Here is a 21803-nt window from a genome sequence, read left to right as displayed (position 1 = left end):
TTTTAAAAAATACCTAATAATAGCATATTTTTATATTTATTGATTTATTACTTTTTTACAAAATGTTTATTAACCCATCTGGGACCATGATCCCTGAATGAGGGTTTGCACATTTATAAAATTGTAAAAGCAGTCATTTTTGACTGGTGTGGCAGTTTTAGCGTCAGCATCATGATCGATTCGGAATTTTTCTGATAATTGATACCTTCATATCGAATGATACGTAGTAAAAATCCTAAAAACGTATGGAAAGTTGTACAAAACGAGGAAACTAGTTTATTCAGGTTCGGTAAACAAATTGTAGGATTCTTTTACGCTTTAACAAGTACCAGTCATTTAGACACGATATATAGCCACGGTACAAAATTATTTTGATTTTGAATGAATAGCAAGAAAATAAAATTTATTGTATCGTTCCTTCAGTTATCGCTACATAAGTTATTACATCACTGCAGGAAGAAAATATAACATGAAGTAGAAATTTTAAAATAAAATTATAAAACCAATCATTTTGATAGGCGTTGTAGTTCTAGTGTTGATTTTCCCGTCGGTTTATTATAAATCCGTCGCTGTTGCCAAGTAGAAAAGTATTCGAGTCTTCGTTAAGCGGTAATTGCAGATTGAATTCATTTTCGTGGTACAAATGAATTTTTATTACACTGATGTAACATAAATAGAATTAGCAAGTGATCTAAGAGACTATACATTCGTGACAGTGGGAAAAATATGGACGCTCGTAATTAAAATTCAGAATATATCTCGGATAAAAAGAAATACACTGTTATGGAAATAGGAAGAAGGAAAGAAGGAACGAGAATCTCGAAGGTAGCGACGTTTGTAACGAGGATTGGAAAGAAATTATTTTAGAAGAAACTTTCACTTTTACCTTTCACTGCGACAAATGAAAAGTATGCAATGCGGTTGAGAACAATACGCTTTTCCGTCAAATATTCTTCGCAGTTGAATTTCCAAATAAGATCGCGTAAAATACGTCTTTGCAACCGTGTTTCTTACAACCAGATAAGGCTTGGCGATGCATCTAGATGTTGCCAAGTTTTATTTTCCCACGTGTACAATTTTCCAGCGGTCTGTTGGCGATCGCATACACATCGTTGGCGAAGTAAAAGCGGCTTGCCATACCGTGTTGTAACTTGGTGTCGGCACGTTCGCAATCGCGGAACGCAGAGTTCTTCCGGTCATTGTCGCTGCGCTCGGTGAATCGCTATCGGATTTCCTTCCGCTTTCTTTCCTCCGGGAAAATTCTCGAAATCCTGACGGGATACCTCGCAGCTAGACGGAAATTTTGAAATTCTTTCCGGGATATCTAAAACGTTTGCAATCTTAGAATTCTTCAGAAAAAGCTTAAAAGGTACGTTTGGTGTAAGTGAAAATGACCAGATATTCTTCACTACTTTGTTTGAAAATATATCTAATATTAAGTTAATAGTTAGACGCTTTAAAAATTCTCCGCTGTTTCTACTTGTATTTTTCTTTAACACGAAAAATCACGATTGCTTCAATTCTACGTATCTCGGTAATTCATTTTCGAAACATCGTCGTTTTAAAGGATATTAAGCTTTGTGACTGGTCGGAAGAAAAAGTCTTCGCACACAGCAGAGAGACATAAAAGGAAACTATGTTGAATATCACGTTCCATATCGAAATTTACCGTGCAATATCTCGCGTCTTAATAAACCGAGATTGCATCTCGAAGAAAGGGGAAACGCGCATCCCAGCAGGGGATCGAGGTACAAAGGAGCAGTTCATTTGGTGACTGCATTTATCTGCTGTCAATTTCACCGGCAGTCAGGTCGATTTCGTTCTCGTTGTTGTGTTCGATCGCGGCTCGAGATCGGTCGCGCACCAACGATCGAGTACAATGTCGATTGCGGCCCGACCGAGACACGCGATCGAAGACTCCGCGAAAACGGCTGTCGGTGTCAGGGTCGATCGATGGATCGCTCCTTTCGAGAGTGATCTCATTCACCATCGCGGAGAGAACGTAATTATCGCGCGCTGCGTTTTCCGCCCGTGCCATGTTGCAATTGGCTCGTGGCTGTAACTTATCGTTGCTAATCGCTGGAACGTGGCCAGCGGCACGCATTCAACCGATCGAGAAACGATCGACCTTCTCCGTGGTTCGATTCGCGGCCGTTCCCACAAAAATCGTGCAAGACGAACGAAATTGGGGCATGCGTCTGCTCCATCCCCCGTGGCTGTGTGTCGAGGCCGAGAACTTGAGTCAGCATGCTCGATTTTATTTGACGCGAGATTCCATGAAAGAATTGGTCGCGTGAAAACGTGCCCGTACACGATCGATAATGTAGTCGATACTTGTGGCTATTGGCTGTGTCGCTGATCGTACGTGGTCGATATTGCAATAACACGATATTGCAGAATCGATCGGTATTAAATATGAGAGAAGGTAGCTCGAAGTGTATTTTTCTCGAGAGATTTTTCGCTTTGATATCGGATTAAAAGGATAGTTGTTATGGAATAAACGATTGTATGTTACAGGTAGCCGGTTCGATAATCGGCAAGGGTGGCCAGAATATCACCAAACTGAGAAGTCAGGTAAGCCGTTGCTTCTTCCGTTTCCGTCGATTCCGTTCCCCTCGATCTTGTTCTCTCTATCGTTCGTCCGTGTTTCGGGGGACAAGTACGAGAGACAGAAGAAGCCGAGTAAACGATTGGAATGAAAAGAGAAAAGATGTTAGACAAGAAGATCGTGAGAACGAATTTTCAACGACGAAATAACCGTGGCGGATATATAATTTCGGATAGTCTTAGTTAATCAAATGTTTGATTTTCGGCGGAGAATCATCGTATTTTCACGAGCTTCTTGCTCCGTTCTCGTTAACTAATCTCTCGTGCGAAGTTCTAGAGGCGACCATGTGACTATCGTCGATCGATCGAGTTCTCCGATTAGCTGGAATGTTTAGGGAGGCTCCGATGAGTGTATTTCTGCAACGTGTGTGCAAACGAGAATCGTGTTAGCTCCGAGGTACAGCGTTTTCTCTCTCTCTCTCTTTCTCTCTCTGTCTCTTTTTCTCGAGCGTAGCAGCCCGTTTTTTATTAGCCAATCTAGCAGACTGTTATTATTATCATTATCATTATTATTATTTTGTTTAGAAGGCTTTGAAACCGTTCCTTTTTAACACATACGACAGAAAAGATATGCAGTATATACATACATACACACACACGTACGAAATATCTTCATCACGCATTTTGTTTCTTCAACTGGAAAGTTCCCTTCGTTTCCCGCAAAATTTGCGTTCGCTTGACCGACACGATGATTTGTTTCCCTGTTCTCGACCGTTTTTCGAAAACGATTTTGCGCGACTCGTGGTCCGAGAAAAGCGCGTGGGCGTGAAACCGCAGCCGACCCTGAACGATCGATCAAAGATGCGACTCGAGTAAAGCCTGTTGCACACGCCTCCCGATCCAACCCTTTCGATCTCGTCTCGAAAGGATTAATTAACGGTGCTAATGAATCGGAACGAATACATTGCAATACGGTGTAAATCTTATTCGAAAGCTTATTTCAAAACTAAACTCAACTCTGTTAGCGATCCGCTAGAATTCCCAAGCAGAAGGAAAATACGATTGGTAGTTTAATTGCTCGTATAATAATTTATTTCAGCAGGATTTTCTTTTTTATATCTAAAATTGAATTTCAATCTGTTAATTACGAGCCACGATCGTTCAGTTCGGTCGAGCACGTAACAGGCATTACACTCACGAGTTTCTCGATCGATTTCTTGCGCAACACCGATTGTTCGCCTCGGTGTTTTTTCCACCGACCTTGAGACGCCGACGAGACTCACCCCGCACGAACCAGAACATCGGAGGGACACGACGAAGCAAAGGTTCGCAACTTCGTGTTGCATAGTACGCGATAAATCGAAGAAGTCAACCCCTGAACAGTTTCACGAAATTACAACGATTACAAGCGTTTCCAGCGATCGTTCGTACGGTAGGTTGCTGGTTTTCGCGCGAAGCAGCAGTTAAACGAGAGCTCGAATATCGTCGTACTTCAAGCTCGTGTTTCGATCATTCTTATAGAGCGAATAGGTCCGAACGAACGATCTGTAAAAATCGAGCAAACCATCGTCGTATACACGGTTCATTAGTGTGTCTTTGTGCGTGCCTTTTTAAATTCGAAGAGCAACCAATACCAGCGAATCAGTTTCACACGATGAAACGTGAAAACGTTGAGAACTCGCAGACTCAGGGACAAAATAGAGTGGATTCGACACAGCGAATGCGTTCGATCGATTTAAAAGTCGAGACGTGAGAATTATGCACGTTGGTTTATCTCTTCAAGAACGGACAAAGAATGTAGCGAACGACCACGGAGGAATCTGTAAGAAAGTCTTAATTATTGCTTAACTGCTTATCTCTCGTTAGTTGCAGTTTTATCCAGTATCTCGTAGGAACGCACACGAAGCTTCTCAGTCGTCGTATTCGTTTTTCTCGAAAGAATCGAACGAGCAGCCCATAAAAATACGTCATCTTAGCAAATAATTCTGAGTGGCAATGAAGTAAACGCGAAATTAACCAACCGCAAACCAGCCATCCCCACTCGATCTTGTCCCTGGTCGAACGTTCAATCGTGCCAGAGGCGGTTTGTTCGCTTCTGAGTTCGCGTGTGTTCGTCGAGTTTCGTAGATGACGCGGCTTTCTACGTGACCCGAAAGGTGGAAGGCCAGGAGGTATATAATCCGAGGAGCGAGAGAAAGAAAAATCTCGGGGGATAATCGTGTTTTGCCGGGGAACATTTTTACCGTCCGCTCGATGTTGCGCCGTTGGTTGCGTCCCCTTTCGCGACGAGTTCCCTGCAGCGTGTATCCCTCGTTTAAAACGAACGAGGGAATCTTATGCTCGAACTACGTTGGCCGGTTGAAGCTGGTCGACGAGGATCTCGAGGAGAAAAATTTCGCCAAGTTGGCGTGGCCGGAGAAATATTTGCAAGCGATCGTTTCATTGGGTGGTACTTTCGCCCCACTAGTGGGTTAGGAATCTTCCTTTTTTGAAGTCCATTAAACGAAGAAGGTTGGACGAAAGTCGGAAGCGTGACACGCTTAGTTTAGTAGTTACGATAAGAAGACGAAGCTTGCTTTTCATTAAAGTTTAGTGTACAAACGAAGTTATGCAAAGGGTTGATGAATAATCAGAGAATGTCCTGTCGCCTAGGGCTGGATTAAATTCGTCAGAGAAAACGACTAATCTCCAGTCAAGGGATTAACACTTGTCACGATCGTGATAAAACACGCCGACTAGCCGATTCATAATTCGAGTACATGGTGGCTTATAGAGCTCAAAGGAGGAAGACCGGAGTTCTTCGCGAAATTGCATGTTAATTATTAAAACTTCCTCTAATTAGCCACGCTTAAGCGACTTCGTTAGCAATTGAAATGCCGCGAGAATCGGCCTCGAGGTTCAGCCGGCGTCAATTAACTGCTGAAAGAGGGAAAGAACGATGGGAAGGGGAAGGGGGTGAGGTATGGCAATGAATGCCGTTTTCAGAATATTTACAGCAACGTGGAAATAATGGGCGTTGATCCGTTGCGAACAATGGGGTTGTATTTTCTTGTATTTTCCGTCGAAGACGGCAAGATGGTCCTCACAGTTACTTGTAAATCATTTCTCTTAGCGATTTCATTCTCCATTAGCGTGGCTAGAATTTTCATCGGACCGTCGCTATTTCCAACGCGGTTTCACTCGGAGAGTTTACGAGAAACGTACGTTAATAGAACATATAATACCACACATTGCACCTTGCAAATATTTCTCCGATCGATCGCGCGACTCGAGAAAGGAAGCAAACGTAATAGTCACAGGGAAAAAGAGAATTTCGGGGTGGGATGGGTTGCACGAACAATTCACGCAACCCGTAAAGTAGAATGGAAAGAGACAACAAGGGGTTAGAAGATTAAGCCGCGAAAATTAATCCAGCCGTGAAAGACGTGATGTCTAACTTGGTTGATGATTTGTGCCCTGGCCCCGCCCCAACCCCGGCGTTGCCCCCCTGGTGTTGCCCTGCCGTTGCCCTGCCGTTGCCCTGCCCGGAACGACGGACCCTGACTCGATCGGCAAATGGACCACCCTACCAACAATCGACAACAACCACCAACCAACCACCAATGAACCAACCACCAACCACCACGGCCCGACAGTACAAAGCCTCAATCATTGTACCCGATTGCCCCGGACCCGAACGGTAATGACCAACACCACTACTTAATGTCTTATTTTTCTTTGTCTCTAATTACAAAAATACCTAAATGACAGCGACACGTGGATCGCTGTGCTGTTTTTAAAGTCGAACGACAACAAAGTTCTCTCTGTTGATGATTCTTTTCTTTTCTGCTTGTCTGTCTGTCTGTCTTTTTTCACCATCACTTTCTATTTCTTTCTTTCCTCTCTTCTTTCTCTGTAATACTCTTTGTCCACGTTTCTCTACTACACAGTCTTTAGTGTACCAGTTTCTCTTTTACCCTTCTTTCTCGCCTCTGCCTTTTTGCCCGAATCGCCTGTATCCGTTCGTTCCTTCTTCGTTCGTCTCCTTGTCTGCTCCTCTCTCAGCCTTGTACGTGTCCTCGACCAGCGTCTCCGGCATCGTTGCGCGATGATTCATCGCCCGAGAGCGAAGAGCCAAGTCTGCGCGAGCTTTCGAACGAGGAACACGCGCGATAAACCGAGCACACGTTTCTCGTGACTGCACCTGCCATCACCTGTGGTTGCATGTCCTCCGTCCTTTTTCATCCCATTTAGATATTCCTCCTCTGTCTTCGTATCCTCAATTCTACTACGTCTGTCTCTTTCTGTCTTTGCATCCACGGTAGCCTTCGAAGCTTTCGTTGTTGCGATCAAGCAGAGTAAATTGAAGGTCCATCGAGAGGGGAGGGAGCAGTACTCCTCGCGCTTCTTGCTTCTTTGTTAGCCTTGCCGCTTCTGTCCGTCTTCCTTCTCCTTCGTTCTCGTTAGGAATTCTTTATTGATACCTACGAGCGACGCCTAGCTACCAAGAGTTGCGACGTTACGAACGATAGAACATCCAGAGCAAATGCGTTCTTAGCGTGTATAAACAGTATTAGAGGAATAACAGATTCTCTAGTCAAAAGTTTGTCCTGCTTTTGCGAATTCAAGGCAAGGTTCGTCACGACGACGAACAAGTTCTCCAATGAAGGAGACGCGAGGACACGCAGCACATCGTTTTTCTGCTTTTATCCAGGAAGCAACGAAACACAATCGGTTTGCAATGATCCCGACACGCGTACGAAACCTTTCTTATTCTCACCTTTCACCTATTCCTCCAATCTAATGTCATCTCTGTGTCTCTGGTGCAGTCTCTCTCTGTTTTTTTGTTCTGTTTTTTTTCCTGGTCTGTCTCTGTTTTGTTCGTTTTTGATCGTTTAGCGTGCGCGGACAACGTCTCTCTTTTCCTTTCTCTCCTTTCTTTATCTCTAATTTTTGTGGCTAACACGGATGCTAATCCGTGGAACGAGGCGGTAAATCTGCCGATTCCACGCTTAACGTCGATATGTCACGCTTACTTTTTAGGTACGTCCCACTGATCAACGCACCACTGACCATCATCGTCCTGGCAGAGATTTGCCGGCATGATTAACGAATTGTCCGCGAGTCGAAAGTCATTACCGATCTGCTGTGACCCGTGTCTAGTCTCGACCTTGATCGCAACCCTTTTGTTGCTGGACTCGCTTTGCTACACACTTGGGTGCTCGTCGAAAGCACTTTAGGCGCTCCCTTAGGTGTAAATCGTTCGACGGGACTACCGTCTAGATTTTTATTAGAAATCGATGAATTTTTCTTATCCTAAATATATTTTTTTCGTGAGTCAGCAACGAATGGGTCAAGATACTGCGAGATTTACGCTTATGGGATTTAACGAACGCGGCTTGTACCTGATTATTTTCCATTCGCAGTCAACGTACTTAACAAGCGTTATTAATACGATTGAGTGTGAAATACGAGGCTATTTACGAGATTGGTAGACACATCGGATGTATTTTTAAAAGACCTTAGACTTCGGTCAAGGTTTAAAATCAAAGTTTGCTTTTAAAGTATGAAATCTATGCGTCTTAGGAATAGATTAAAATAGTTATGAAGTAGTTACGTCATTTTTTTCGTTGGAAATTGCAAGTAATAACGATATATATTGCCAGTTTCGTGAAAATAATGTTTATTGGTCTCTTTCTCGTTCCAGGACGTCACGTGCTACGGCTGTAAATTATTTTTATCGTTTGGTCGTTTTCGTAAATATCCCTTAAACTGCTTTAAATGCTCTTCTATTCGCAAATTGGATATTTTTTTAAAAATATGTTAATTTAAAGGCCGACCAATCTAACCGAAACATCGGTATACGTTTTCCTCCCTTTCTTATTTTTTCTTTTCTTTATTCTTTCGGAAATTTGTAATAATTTCTTACCAAATTTGATATCTGATTTATATAAAGCAAAGGCTATTTTCGTTTATAATTCAATATCGCTCGTCTATCGCGGACTACGATTACTAGTCGAATATCGCATCTATAATTTCCACAGTGACAAGTAATCATTAATTATTTATGATCGAGGAATATTAACGCCGCTTTAAAATACACATTGACAGCCTCGTGGCACGTAGACCAGCGGAATTATTAATCGAACTCAAACCTTCCTCGTTTTAGAATGCATACGGCGCTTACATAATTGATTTTATTGTATCTCTACGGCCAATAAATAAACAACGTAAAATTCAACAACGATATCGTTAACGTTATCATAGAAATTTATCGTGAGATTATGCAAAATATACAAATGATAATCGAACGGTATTTAAACTAGTCGAATGGCATTCGATTTCTACCACTCTCGAGTCTCGTCTCATAAACATAAACGATTCGAAAGATCGCGAGATGAAAGATACGAGTCCGGAATTCAATTGGATCCAATTAGCTAGAGTTAGACTGTCAGCACCTGTACGCGTTCATTGCAGATTGATCAAACAGGGATGTATTTCGATCCCAAACGGTTCCGAAAGAAAGGGACAGCTCTCTTTTTTCCTTTGCTTCGATAGGTGTAACAGGTTTTAATGGAAAGACCGGCTAACACAATTTTTCACTCTATCCATCGATCGATGCACATAGATCTTATTCACGGTCAAAATCTAGCGATCAAAGCTTTTTTTCGCCAGACAAAATGTAGTTCCTCTTTTTGTTTACCCATTTTTTTCTTTTTTTTTCTTTTTTTTTTTTTTTTGTTCTTAGAGAAGCTTTTAGTTTCATAGAGAAGCTGAGATATCCATCGATCAGCTTTCGTTTTCGAGGCGATGACTTTCGACCGATACGTTCGTCGAAACGAACAAAACGAACGCACATGGTTCTCCGGTTCGTAACTATCGACGATTGTGTGTGACTGTTAAAGAAACGGGCGAAAAGCGCGTCTAGGGTGAGAAATAGCTGATGATGGCCGTTTTCACGGTCTCAGACGGCGCTGGCTAACAAAACCGTACCCTCGCCACCGTGTTATATAGTATCGAACGATCTCGTGTCTGGTGATCGCGAGACGGCGCCTGTTATATATAGGAGAAAAGCGCATGATTAACCCTCGACTAGTAGGGTGAACGTTAGTTCTGTTCCTATAATTGGTAGGGTGGGATCAATTCGACGGAAAGAGAGAAAAAATACCAGCTGTACGATACAAGTCGAGTCACGCGATGGAGACAAGTCGTGCGTATACCTGTGCTTCGATTGTCGATGGAAACCACTGACAAAGGAAAAGTTTCGATGAATCTTAATGCTACAGTCCTCCACTCTTTGTCTTTCTTCCGATAAATTAAGCGATAGATCGATAGATAAATTCGTGTTTTTAGGTATTCTCGATCTTTCTGAAATGTATTTATTTTTTTCTTTTTTTTTTTTTTTGTGTTAGGTTGCGAAGTCTAGATCACATTCAGGTACGACTTGCCCTGCACGCATGATTCATTCTGCATCGTTTCACTTCCTTTCTCATCGGACGTGTGACTACTAGTACTAACATTGGATTAATTTCTTATTAAATTGTACGTCGCTAAGAATTAAAAAAAAACAAACGTCGTTTTGATTCAATTCATTTTGCTCGTCTGAAGAAGATTAACGTGCATTCACATCTCAGCTAAAATAAGAAAAATAGGAGAAATTTCAGCTTCCGAGAAGTATATATAGTTGTGTTCGTTCTAACTCCACCCTACCAATCGATGGTTAACATTAACAAATAATCACGCGATAGAACATCGAAAGAACGCCATTCGTAAGAGAAAGCTGGTAGCTTTTGGTCTTGCGACATGCCTAACGCATAGAACAGCGATCTCGAAAGCTTCGGTTTTGTTGAAGAAGGATCGAAAAGAGTGCACTGACAAAGAATAATAGTAGTAGAAAAATATGTCAAATGAACGATATAATATTTAGCGTACAGAATTTTAAAATAGAGTTCAAAGAGTCCTTTTTTCTTTTTTCTTTTTTACTGTTTGTTTTTCATTATATACTAGGATGGTCAGTAAATTCTTGACTCGAAAGGACTGTTACTAGTGATTTAGCGTCGATCACTAACGGATACTATAACATCGCTCGTACTTCCAGTGAGCTTATATTGTATTTTCGTCGAATAACAGAAAACCTTGACTTTCCTCGAGCTTCTTCTAAACGAACATTAAAATCTCTAATCTCACAGTAACATCACGTGGAACGTTAATCGAATTTCCGTTCTGACAGAGAATTTACTCACCATCCGGTCGATTTCGATTTTTCTAAGAAAACAAACCCGCGAGCGATTGATTGAGTCGATACGTACGCAAATTCCAGTTTCACTCAAGCACTATCTCGAAATTGGAATATATTATTGTGTCGCGATTAATCGAATCGTGTCGAACGAAACGCATTTTCTTCCACGAAGCGAAGCAACTAAGTCGTGTAAAACGGTGCTCGCTTGGAATTCCGACTTTCGGCAAGCCTCTTGTTCTTCCACAAAGTTATTCGAGCCTCGACGATCGATCGAATGGCATAGCGTGAAAAGCTGCTGGCCTATGATCGGAAAATACGATGCCATTCTGCTTTGGAACGCGATGAAATAGCTGGAAATTGCATAGGGGATGAATAAAATCCGTCTCGTTTTCTCCATATCGATAGCGATATCAGTCGAATGAGAAACATCAGAACTTTTCGAAAATTATCACGAGTTTCATAAAGTTTTCCACTTCGGGGATAATCGTTAATTTTGTTGCGCAACTTGGCGCGTTTCGTCGTCAAAATAACACGTTCCATTCGCGACGTGGACCGAAAAGGGAAACGAGATGCGATTCCTGGCAATTTCTCGCGGAGTCAATAGCAGATCATTAAAAAGAGGGAACGGAAAGAAAGCGGGAACAGACGTAGAGGACCAAATTGATTTGTGTTGGACGACGTTTCAGAAGTTCCGTATTTGTTTTGATAGGAACGCCGGCAAGTTCTCTTGTAGCTATCGAAGCGATATTTTCCGTCCTGGCTCTGTCCACATTTCGTTTACTCAATCAATCCGTTCGAAAGAGACGAGAGGCAGTCGATCGTTTGTGAACGAGGCGGCGGCAGACGCGCCACGCGAATTTCATTCGTGGATGAAATTAAAGAAATTCTATGGTCGGAAGAATCAAAATTAGGACAATTTAGGAGTGGAATGAAGCGATCAATAACGTGAAGGACGAAATCGTTTCGAAAAGTAGATGAATATGGAGGAAAGAAAATATATACATTTTGGAGTACGAGAAGGGTTTTTAAAATTGATTGGTCCGGGATTTCGGTTCGTGTTCGAGTTCCCTCGAGCACAGCTCGCACATTTCCGCGGCTAATTTTCTACGGAAGGGGGTGAAATTTCGCCGACACGATTCGACGAGGAAGAACAAACGTGTGTAGCACGTAATATCGTAATAGTCGGTACGGAGGATCGGAATAATTGTTGGAGTGTTTTTGATTCTAGGGTGCTTACTATCAGCTCGGATCTGTCCACCGTTCTTCAAGTATTGAACGAGGTCGTACCTAATCTCGAGGAGGTGAGTGTTGCTACCAGAAGAGGATCACACGGGAAAAGAAATGACTCAATCGTGAGACTTTTCACATGTTTTTCTTACTTTAGTAGATTGTTAATCCAGTATAGTTAGATCATACGAAGGCTGATGCGGTAACTATTAGCACCCTGATCGATCGATTTTCGAACCATCGACAGTATCTACCTTAACTTTGTTTCAACAAACTGTCGTCTAATTGTTACGGTGATATAGAGGGTGCTAATTAGTATACTGTTCCAGCTTAGAGGATTGTAGAAAATGTAGATAATGTCTTACCTTATTGTACGTTTTCCAATTTTTTGTCACTCGCATGGAACACCCTGTACACGTCGTAGAAAAACTATCGGTATATCTAATTAGCAATCAATGATAAACACAACGGCTCAGTGTTGCGTAGAAAACGTACAGCGCAATAAATATTTGCCAGCTATTTTAAAAACAGCTATTACCATAAGTCCTTACATTGTACTCGAATGTGTACACAGTATAATTTTTATAATACGAGTTAAAAGACACTGTCGTGATAAATATACAAAGTATATCGTTCCAAGTAAAGAAACAAACAAACGAAGACACAAAAAAAGAAAGCGATGAAAGAAAGACATAATTCATGCTTGCATAGTAAGCACATAGTATCAGTTAGAATGCTTTCAAAGAGAATTTCACGTCCGTAACTTAACAGGATGGGAGAGTTAATCTTGGAAATGGTTTCAGAATGGATCTCGACATGGCAGCGACGAGATCGACGTGCGCATGTTGGTCCATCAGAGCCAGGCTGGATGCATAATCGGCAAGGGAGGGCTAAAGATCAAGGAGCTTCGTGAGGTGAGTCAGAAATGTTCATACGCTATTAACGCTATACAAGCGGGACTACATCGGTTTTACGATTGTCACGTACAACTTCGTGCCAAGGCCTCTGTACCGTGCTCGTCCGACGAATTTAACCGTCCTCGAGGTCTTTACACGATCTCCTTATTAATGCTCGGACAGCGAGCCGTTTACGCATGAGCATCGAAACGCGCTAAAACCACTTCCGTTTTCGTTATTTTTGGATATGCGTCTTCGATCGGTATTTCGTTTGCTTTCACATCGATATTCGTTTCCGTATGATATTCTGGTTTTCGATCAACACTCAGACGAGTTTCAAAGATACTGCGAAGGATTAACCTGTTAACTGCGGAATTTAGTTTCAAAAATCCGTTACGGGATACGCAAGTGAAATGAAACAATGACGAGTATATACGTCGAACGCAGGGCTAATGTTCCTATTATAAATTTTATGGAAAAAGTAAAGCAAAACAGGGAAGCATTACATTCTTATTCGATAAGAAATTAACAGTTCGTTGGTGAAAAAGGTGTGGTTACTGAAAACTTAAAAATTGCCAAAAAGTGATAAAATTCATAAACAAGAAAAATTGAAGAAAATAGATTTAAGTAAAGTACCGCACAAAGTGGCAGTTTGCACGTCGAGCACCAGTAACGTGACTCCGTACGGATTTCATTTTTTGAGCAGAGTGCACATCTTCGAAGTGGATTTGCTTTCATTGTTGCATTTGGTATAAAACAGAAAATAATTCGGGAATTAGTCGATATACGTACCAAAGAGAATAATCAAATAATCGAATTTTTCTTTTATAAAATATATAATAGGTTTACTGGAAGTATAAAGGAAACATACCACTAAACGTCGTTTATATTACTCTTTGCTGAAATTTTGAGTTTTTCTAGTAAATGGCAATTTTCTATTGCACAGGACGAGTGTATACAACTGCGGCGAAATAAAGTTTTGGATTGACGCGTATACACGTTGAACGCAGTTAACTGGTTAACTTACGCAAGAAACATAAGGTTGGGGAAGGCTATTCCACTAAAGAAAATTAGGTCTTGCGAATGGATTAGGATTGAGATTAGCCACATTAAATCATTATTTCCGTGACCGATTCCACGCTGGTCCGCCTCGATTCGCACAGTCTATTGCACAAGCGCAGTTAATAAATCTGAAATTTGCCGTTCACCGAGATAATGAGGAAATTAGTCAGCGTTTCCTGTCGTTTTCCTCCTTCTTGAGTCGCGAGGTCGTCTGTACGGATCGAGGAAAATGAAGAAACCACCGTGCTCCACTGAAACCATCCTCTCCTCTTTATTCCCTTGGAAAACTACATCTTCGTATAACCAAATGAACAACGATTTTGAAGTAGAGTACCTGTAAAGGATCTCAGGACAGATCGGATCTTTTAGAGTCAACACAGGTTAAAGTTGATAAATAAGCCGGTCGGAAACGACAATTGAGCCGCTTTTAATTAAGGGAACTGCGACCAGATTTTACGTAACAACGGGTCCGGATATCCAGGCGATGGAATATGCAACGTGGCCAAGTGGCTCGTTACGTTTTCACGTTCACAAGAGGTAAAAGCAACCGATGCAGACCTTTTGTTCTGGCCCACTCGACGGCTGCAACTTTTCTTCGTTCGAGCTTTGTCGGCTTCTCTCGCTTTTCCTTCCTCCGGTACTACGTCAATCTTGATACATTCCCTAACGATGATTGTTTGAATTTTCCGTCGAGGAAAGTAATGTCCATTCAACATCTTTCCTGCGGAATTAAAATCACAGTAAAAAATTAATTTGTCGGAAAAAATAGCACACGTGGGAAACGATAGGACGAGCTGTTGCGAATAACGCTGTCGACGAACGGATGAAAGCGCGAGTATAAAGTCAAATCGTTTTATTTGATCGGCTTTCGAAAGAGGGCGACGATTTCATCGATTTTTTCTATCCAATTTTTCATCCGTTATTCAAGATTTCTACGAACACGAAAGAACGCTTGTAGGAGACGAGGAAATAAATTTCTTCGAATGTCGAAATGAGCAAAGGAAACCTCAAGTGTCAGCCTTTTGAACGTGAACTTAATCCTAAGTTTAATGACCTCGCAGTTTTCTGATCCGTTTTTCTTGTTTTCTGCTCTGTTTCCGCATTCTCTTTTCTACCGCCACATTATCGTCGTGCTTCTCCCTCCCTCCTTCTCTTCCTCTCTCTTCTCTCTCTCTCCTTCTGTCAACAGCAACGTTATTTCGATACTCTCGAGCGTCCTTAGCGCGTGCAATATTTCGTGTATTTCGACTCGAGAGACGTGTCTCGTTTATTGTAATACTTCCGTGATCCTGGCACCGGATGTTTCCCGTTGGAAGCAATAAAACCGACTTGTTCACGCTACGTTATCCCTCCTCGATGCTTCCCCTAATTTCTTGATACGGGACGCGCTTGGAATCCCTTGTTACTTCTTGCTTGGAGTACAGGTGAGCAGATTGGAGGACCTCGTTTGTGTCTTTTGCTTTCATAGGCATCTTCTATATGCTTTCTGTTATCTCTTCGAATATAACTCACATGGTATTTGCCGATCGATCTTGTTATCTCAACGTGTTAACGTCGACATGCAAATTTTATATTTCTTCTGTAGAATTCTGTTGCTTATTCCCTCGCCACATACATTGTAATACAGCGAAACTCCGTTTATACGAAATTCATTTCTACGGATGAAATTTTAATGGCGTCTGGTTATCTGAACTTTAGCTCAACTCCTTATCTGAACCACCGCCGAGCGTTAATCCACTTATAGGAACATCCAACAATAAGATGTAAGGTGTGGGACACGTCGTTGTGCGACACACTCTTATGCTTCGTAGTCGATACAACTTCGCAACATTATTATGTATTTAAGAGCAAATGTTTCGTAGAATCCTCTTATACGAATACTGAACTAAATAAGAACCGAACTTCTATTAACTAAGCGAAAAATTATAGGTGATGGGGAGAAACAGATGAACTCTTGTTATATGAGAAAAACTTTATCATACGAACCAACTTGTCCCCTGACAGGTTCATATAAACGAAGTTCTATTGTATTTATCTATGTACACTGTCAACCATAAGTATTGGAACATCTGTAGGTATTTAGTGCAAATCCAATGCTTTTCACTGCTTTATATTCTACTTATTTTATGAATCTGTTGTTTCATTCGCATCGCTTGTGCTTCGTAATGTAAAATATGAAGCAAAGTAAAATTTCAGCTTTCCAATAAATATAAAGTTCTGATACTTATAGCCGACAGTTTACGTAATATACACCTTATTTATAAATTTGTTGGATCATTAAAAGTACCGAACATTATACAATTATTATTTTAATCTAAACGCTTCGATTATCTTTCGATATCGTTGATCATCCACGACAGACACGGCCTGAATTGCAAGTGTATCGGTTCTGAGTGACCACCAAGTCAACGTGTTAAGCTTCGCCTTTCGTAGCTACGATTGGAGATACTACGTGTGACGTTGCATATTTTTGAACGTATCCTTTTAGGTTGAAAAGTTCTAATTAAACGCGCGAGGAAATGTGTTCTGTTAATTGCACCGTGGTTAACATTTTGGTTAAGAGCAGTTTGGTATTTCCAGGATGTTCTTTCGAACGTTAAACAGGTTTACAAAGTTACGGTGGTTGGTCGTCGCCACCGTCACCGTCCGGTTTTCTCATTCGAAAGCCGCTCGAATCGGCTCGCCCGCTCGTAATTACACTCATTCACCCCTGTTTTGCCCTCTTCTCTTCGCTCAATTACGGCGACGCGTTCTGAAAAAGTGTATTTCCCTTCTGGTTTAGGGTTCGTTAACCGGCAAGGACGAATTGACTCTCGCCGATTCCGCGGTCGTATTAAAACTTTTCGCTCTCTCCTATCTCTACCAGACCTTTATACGCCCTGTTTCCTCAAATTGCGATACATGACGTATTTCTTGATTGAAAGAGCCTGTTTGGAAACGAATGCTCGAAATATAAAGTTGACGCGGTAATAGATACTCTACAAGACTGGAGGAAAAAATTCCATGACGCGAAGGTAGATTGACGCGATAATTGGCATGAACAGCGAACGATACAATGAAAAACGTTATGATGAAACTCTTCGTTTTCCTCCGACAGAATGGTAATGTGTAATGTGCGATGATCGTTAGGGAATACAGAGGAAACCTTTAAACGCGGATATGTACTAACTTCGACCATTTTTACGTGACCATAGTTTGTTGTTCATAATGATAGGTCTCAGGGAACGTGACCACGAACTTTTGTCGTTCGGAGATGCTCCAAGTCTTACGTAAGCGAATTTTATGGATAACAACGATCGCGTAATTGACTCACCAGTTATTCGCGTGACGTATCGATTAGCTTGCTTGATTATCAATGAGCTACATGTGATTCTCGTGATCGACAATGAAATCAGTGAAATAGACGTCGCGATGTAGCAATAATTGAGCGAATTAGTGAGTAGTGTCTGTAAAAATCTCTGCAAATTCTTTTTCGAGATGTCTAAATTATTTGACATTTTATTAATTGATTTTATTAATTGATAACATTATTATTGTAAAAGTAGCAGCTTTTCTACTGCAAAAAGTAAAGAGGCGAATTTGTGGAGAGTAGCGAGAAGATCGATAACAATCGTGCCATCTAACGTAGTCGCTTGAAAGCTCATCGTGTGTCGTAGCACGTAACTCATTTTTATCCGCGTTTTTTAATCATGATGTAACTTTAAAAAAAGAACGAGAGAATTAGAAGGAAACCACGATGTCATTAAAAGATTTAACGAGTGAATTCAGTCGTATATAAAATATTATTTAAAAATACCATTTCCTTCGATATAAAGCTATTGTCTGAATCATCGATAAAAATCGATGGCTTTCCTTCTTTTGGTTTTCGCAATGGTAACTCGTGTATTTCCCATTTTCTCGTCGCATATTAGCATATAGCGGATTATACGTTGTTGAATGCGATACACTTTGTAATATTGTACATGCAAGTTGCATAAACGCTTAACATCGAAAAAGCTTGTAGCTTTAAATCCCACGAAGTCTGCGACGCAAAAACCGTGGAATTCCGGGTCACAACACGACGCGACGCGTTTCTTTTTAACCCTTCTTTCGTCAGCGGCGACGAAGTTCTCGTGCTTCCTAAATAACTGCGCGGCACGGCAGGGGGTAGCAGCCAGAAGGGTAAAAAAGCTCTTCCCTCGCGAAGCTCGAAATTAATTCCAAGAAAATACCCTAGATAATTATGCACACGCGATGCCTTTATTATTATCCGTTACCCATGACTGTCTACACGGACATAGTCACGTCGACTTTTCTCGAATTCTTCCGAAAGAATACACACTCTGCAAAAGAGCAGACTTTAAAAAGTTTACAGATGAGCTGAGATTCTCTTTCGAGAAGAAAATAATTCATCGAGATTGAGTTTCGTTGCTTCGATGTTGTTGTAGCTGGAGCCACTTCAGCGGCAATTTGTGGTATTTGATACATTGCTTCATCGAAAACTTCAATGCGACTCCATAGACGAAAATTGAATTAATGCCGCGCGCATGGGTAACATTTTAAGATAATTCCAACAGCGTTTGCAAATTTGGAGCTCTCTTGTGAAAGAGATACAAAAGAGTATCGCGTTATTGGGTGAAAACAGCCATAGAAATCTGATTTACTTTGTAAGAGCCATTGACGAACCAAAACCGATCGTCAAGTCCATCGAGATCGTTTGGTTTCTGAAAAACTATCTCTGCTAGGGTTCTGAGTCTTTTTTATATCTCGATATCGCTTTAAGAAAATGTTTAGTGTACTTAGCGTTGAAACGACAGATCGCTTGTAACGATGATTCTTCCATATTCTTCCAAAGCTTCAATAAATTTTCCAACGATAGAAAAATACGATTCGGTTGAAAGTAATCGAAATCGTGTACTCTAATATTAAAATGAAGAAATTTTTAGAAAATGGAATTGATCACTTTGATTTGCGAGTGACTCGTATACGTGAGATAAAGAGTGCAAAATGAGAATTTATCTATCTTCTCAGTCGTTTCTCCAATAGTCAGACTTTAGGGTCTTCCTGGTGCTCTTTGGCGCTCGGCGCCATGTGTTGCTATGGGCAGTTCTCGAAGGTCCACGCAGCACGCAATCCAAACAGGTGCTAGCAAACCAGGTAACGGACGGTTTCTAGCAGCTGCCACGCCAGGTGCAGCTGCCTTGCCCGGACGTCGTGACACGAGGCAACAGGAGCTTTTCACGTACGCTCTCCTTCTCTTTCCGATTTCCTCCGGTTGCCTTTTTACCCTGGGAAGCGTATCGTTCTCCAAATATTCCCTTTTCCCCATTTTCCTATCTACTTTATCTTCTTTCGTTCGTGTCTCTTTCTTTATCGAGCCGATGATTTATCTAGACCATCTTCTAGAATCGTGCAGAGTTTTCTGAAGTATTTTCTCCGAGGCGATGGTTTAATTAGATAGTTTGACGTTGGATGAGAAATTTATTTGAGATTGCTTAAATTCAAAGTGGTAATCTTAAACCTGAGGATATATAACATGATCGCAGTCCGACTATTATCGAATAACGCAGTCGAGTTATAATAGCTTCTCCAAGCTCCTCAACCTTGGCTCGCTATAATAGTGCTATACTGCATTCTTCAGTCATATTTGTTTTACCTACTTCTAAGAGACGATAACATCTTGTTATTTACACTTTCTGACAATCTTCTGGCATGTACTTGTTTTACTTTTACCTACGTCCATAACCAAAACGTATAATATGTGCCTTAATTTTGCGATAACAAATTCACAGATAGATAAATCTACGCTACGATCGACTCAAGGGAAAATTGAAAACATCTCCAGAAAAATTTTCAACGAGAATCCTTGAAAAAAAGTTACGACCAAGTGTTGAATTTTCCAGGTGAAGAATTTTTGAAAATTACGACTCTATCGGGAACTTGGAACTGTTCGGAAATGTCCCTTTACCTCCTCTTTCCCGACCGGCACATTCGAACAGGCCGCACAACTTTCCCTTTTCCCGGGGGTACGGTTCGGGTCACGATGCAAAGCTGCACGGTAAGATCCGGAATAATGAAAAGCAGCGGCTGGTAATTCCGTTCGTGAATGAATGAAGGTGGGTGGAGTCTGAACAGCGAAACGGAATCAGGGGCGCATGACAGTCCTTCGAACCCTCTGCCTTTTCAGTTCCCGGTCGATCGTCCACGCGTGAGGATCCTCGAGTTCGTCCTCCGGGGGTCCTCTTTCTTCCCTCGAGTCTCGTTCCTCTTACCGATCGAATGGATCTCTCGCTTGCGTCGTCGCGATCATTCGCCTTGGTGTTTTTTTAAAAAACGTGACGTTCCCTCTACCACGATGCATACTGGATTTTTCAATTTTATGGTATTTTTCGGACATCATAGGTACGCGCTTTCTTGAATTTTTACAATTTCGTTCTTTGTCGATTTTTGATAATCGGTAGATTGCGAGGAGCATGCGAGCGTAATAATCCTTTTGCTTTGTCCTTGTTACATAGTGTTGTTGCATATTCTTCATTTTTTATTTCTATGTGTTTTGCACCGTTTCAGTTCACCAGTGAGAAATTAAATGAAGAACACAGACACTTTGAGACATTGTTTCTCAAGTTCGCTGCTTACCGGTGCATCAATCGGATAAACACGTTTTAATTGAGAAAATCATTCTTTCTATGTCGCGGATAATTAGTCCGATGCGTTTATATAATTGCGAACTCTCTTTGCTTCAACATGTTCGCGTCATCGCGTCACTTTCGATTAGTTTGAATTCGTTCGTTTTTAAATATGAATTATACGGTTCGAGATTAATTTCAATTTTTAACAATTTAGAAGAAAAGCATGTATTTTTAAATCAACGCTTCCCAATGTATCGTTTAGTTCATCTTCTAAATTTGCGCTATGATGATCAGATTTAACCACGTAATACGCCTTATTGCTACCATCGCAGCGAATTAGACGTAAGTGTCCGACTCCGTGTACAAAACGGAGAATACAAGTTGGACAAGTGACTAATCACGAATTCCTGCTATTTCCAGCCAAAGCGTCGAGAAAACGAGCGAAATCATTCCTTTAACGACCAACCTTTGCAGGGGAGGTCCTTCGATGCTATTATCGGTTTCCTGGTCGAACGGAAACGCTCCAGTTTTCGACCCGTGTGTTTTTCCACTAACTTTTCCAGAATTCACATAGCTGTGCGCAATTTCTGAAACTCGCCGCCTTTCAATCTTATTTCCGTGCATTTGCAAATTCCTAGAACTCTTGAAACTCTTCCACTGTAAGTTCTACTTCAATTATTTACCTTTGTAACTTATTCGATTATCTTCGTTACTATGTTATTTGCACCTTCACCGATATATTTCGGAAGTTGTAGTTTAACCCACTCGACACCTCAATATCGGCATCCGTATCGACGGAATCGACGACGCCGTATTTATCGAATTCGTTGCATGAACGATTAGTCGAAAATTAAAGTCAAATCAAATTAAATTAGACTGTCTTAAATTTATATAAACTAAACTATCTTTTAAATTTGCGCCTTTTCTCCAGCCACACGAGAACGAAATTAAAATTATGCTGAAAATGAGACCGATTCATGGGGGTACGTTTCAATTACTTGTCCGACTCGTTCTCCTTTTCATCGCGGCTCGGGTCACGTTTTCACGCGCGAAATAACAGCGAGGGTGGCGTAATCTCGAGATCGCCGTTGTTGGTCGACGTTTCCCTTCGGTAATTACATAATATGCCCTGCGCGAGACGCGAGGTCGTGCGGTGACGAACGTAAAAATGCTCACGTGAGAGTCGGATCACAGTCGCCACCCTCTATTTCTTCTTTCTCCTTCTCCCGACGAAGGGTGACGCAG

The 21803-nt window shown here is 41.4% G+C and overlaps 1 protein-coding gene across 7 annotated transcripts in view; it reads left to right on the top strand.

Moving 5' to 3' along the window:
• Window positions 1–21803, top strand: part of LOC132905968 (heterogeneous nuclear ribonucleoprotein K) — a 92916-nt gene that overhangs the window by 48597 nt on the left and 22516 nt on the right. For 6 of the 7 annotated variants that reach the window (XM_060957765.1, XM_060957761.1, XM_060957764.1 and 3 more), the window contains 4 exons: window positions 2518–2574; window positions 6183–6226; window positions 11994–12117; window positions 12796–12906. In XM_060957765.1, coding sequence (XP_060813748.1) covers window positions 2518–2574; window positions 6183–6226; window positions 11994–12117; window positions 12796–12906 — 336 coding nt within the window. The remainder of the gene's footprint in view (window positions 1–2517; window positions 2575–6182; window positions 6227–11993; window positions 12118–12795; window positions 12907–21803) is intronic. The other variant, XM_060957767.1, reaches the window with a different exon arrangement.

Source organism: Bombus pascuorum, chromosome 4 (assembly GCF_905332965.1).
Source record: "Bombus pascuorum chromosome 4, iyBomPasc1.1, whole genome shotgun sequence".
NCBI classification, from domain to species: Eukaryota; Metazoa; Arthropoda; class Insecta; order Hymenoptera; family Apidae; genus Bombus; species Bombus pascuorum.
Note: the sequence above shows the minus strand (reverse complement) of the source record. Positions and strands in the feature narration are given on the sequence as shown.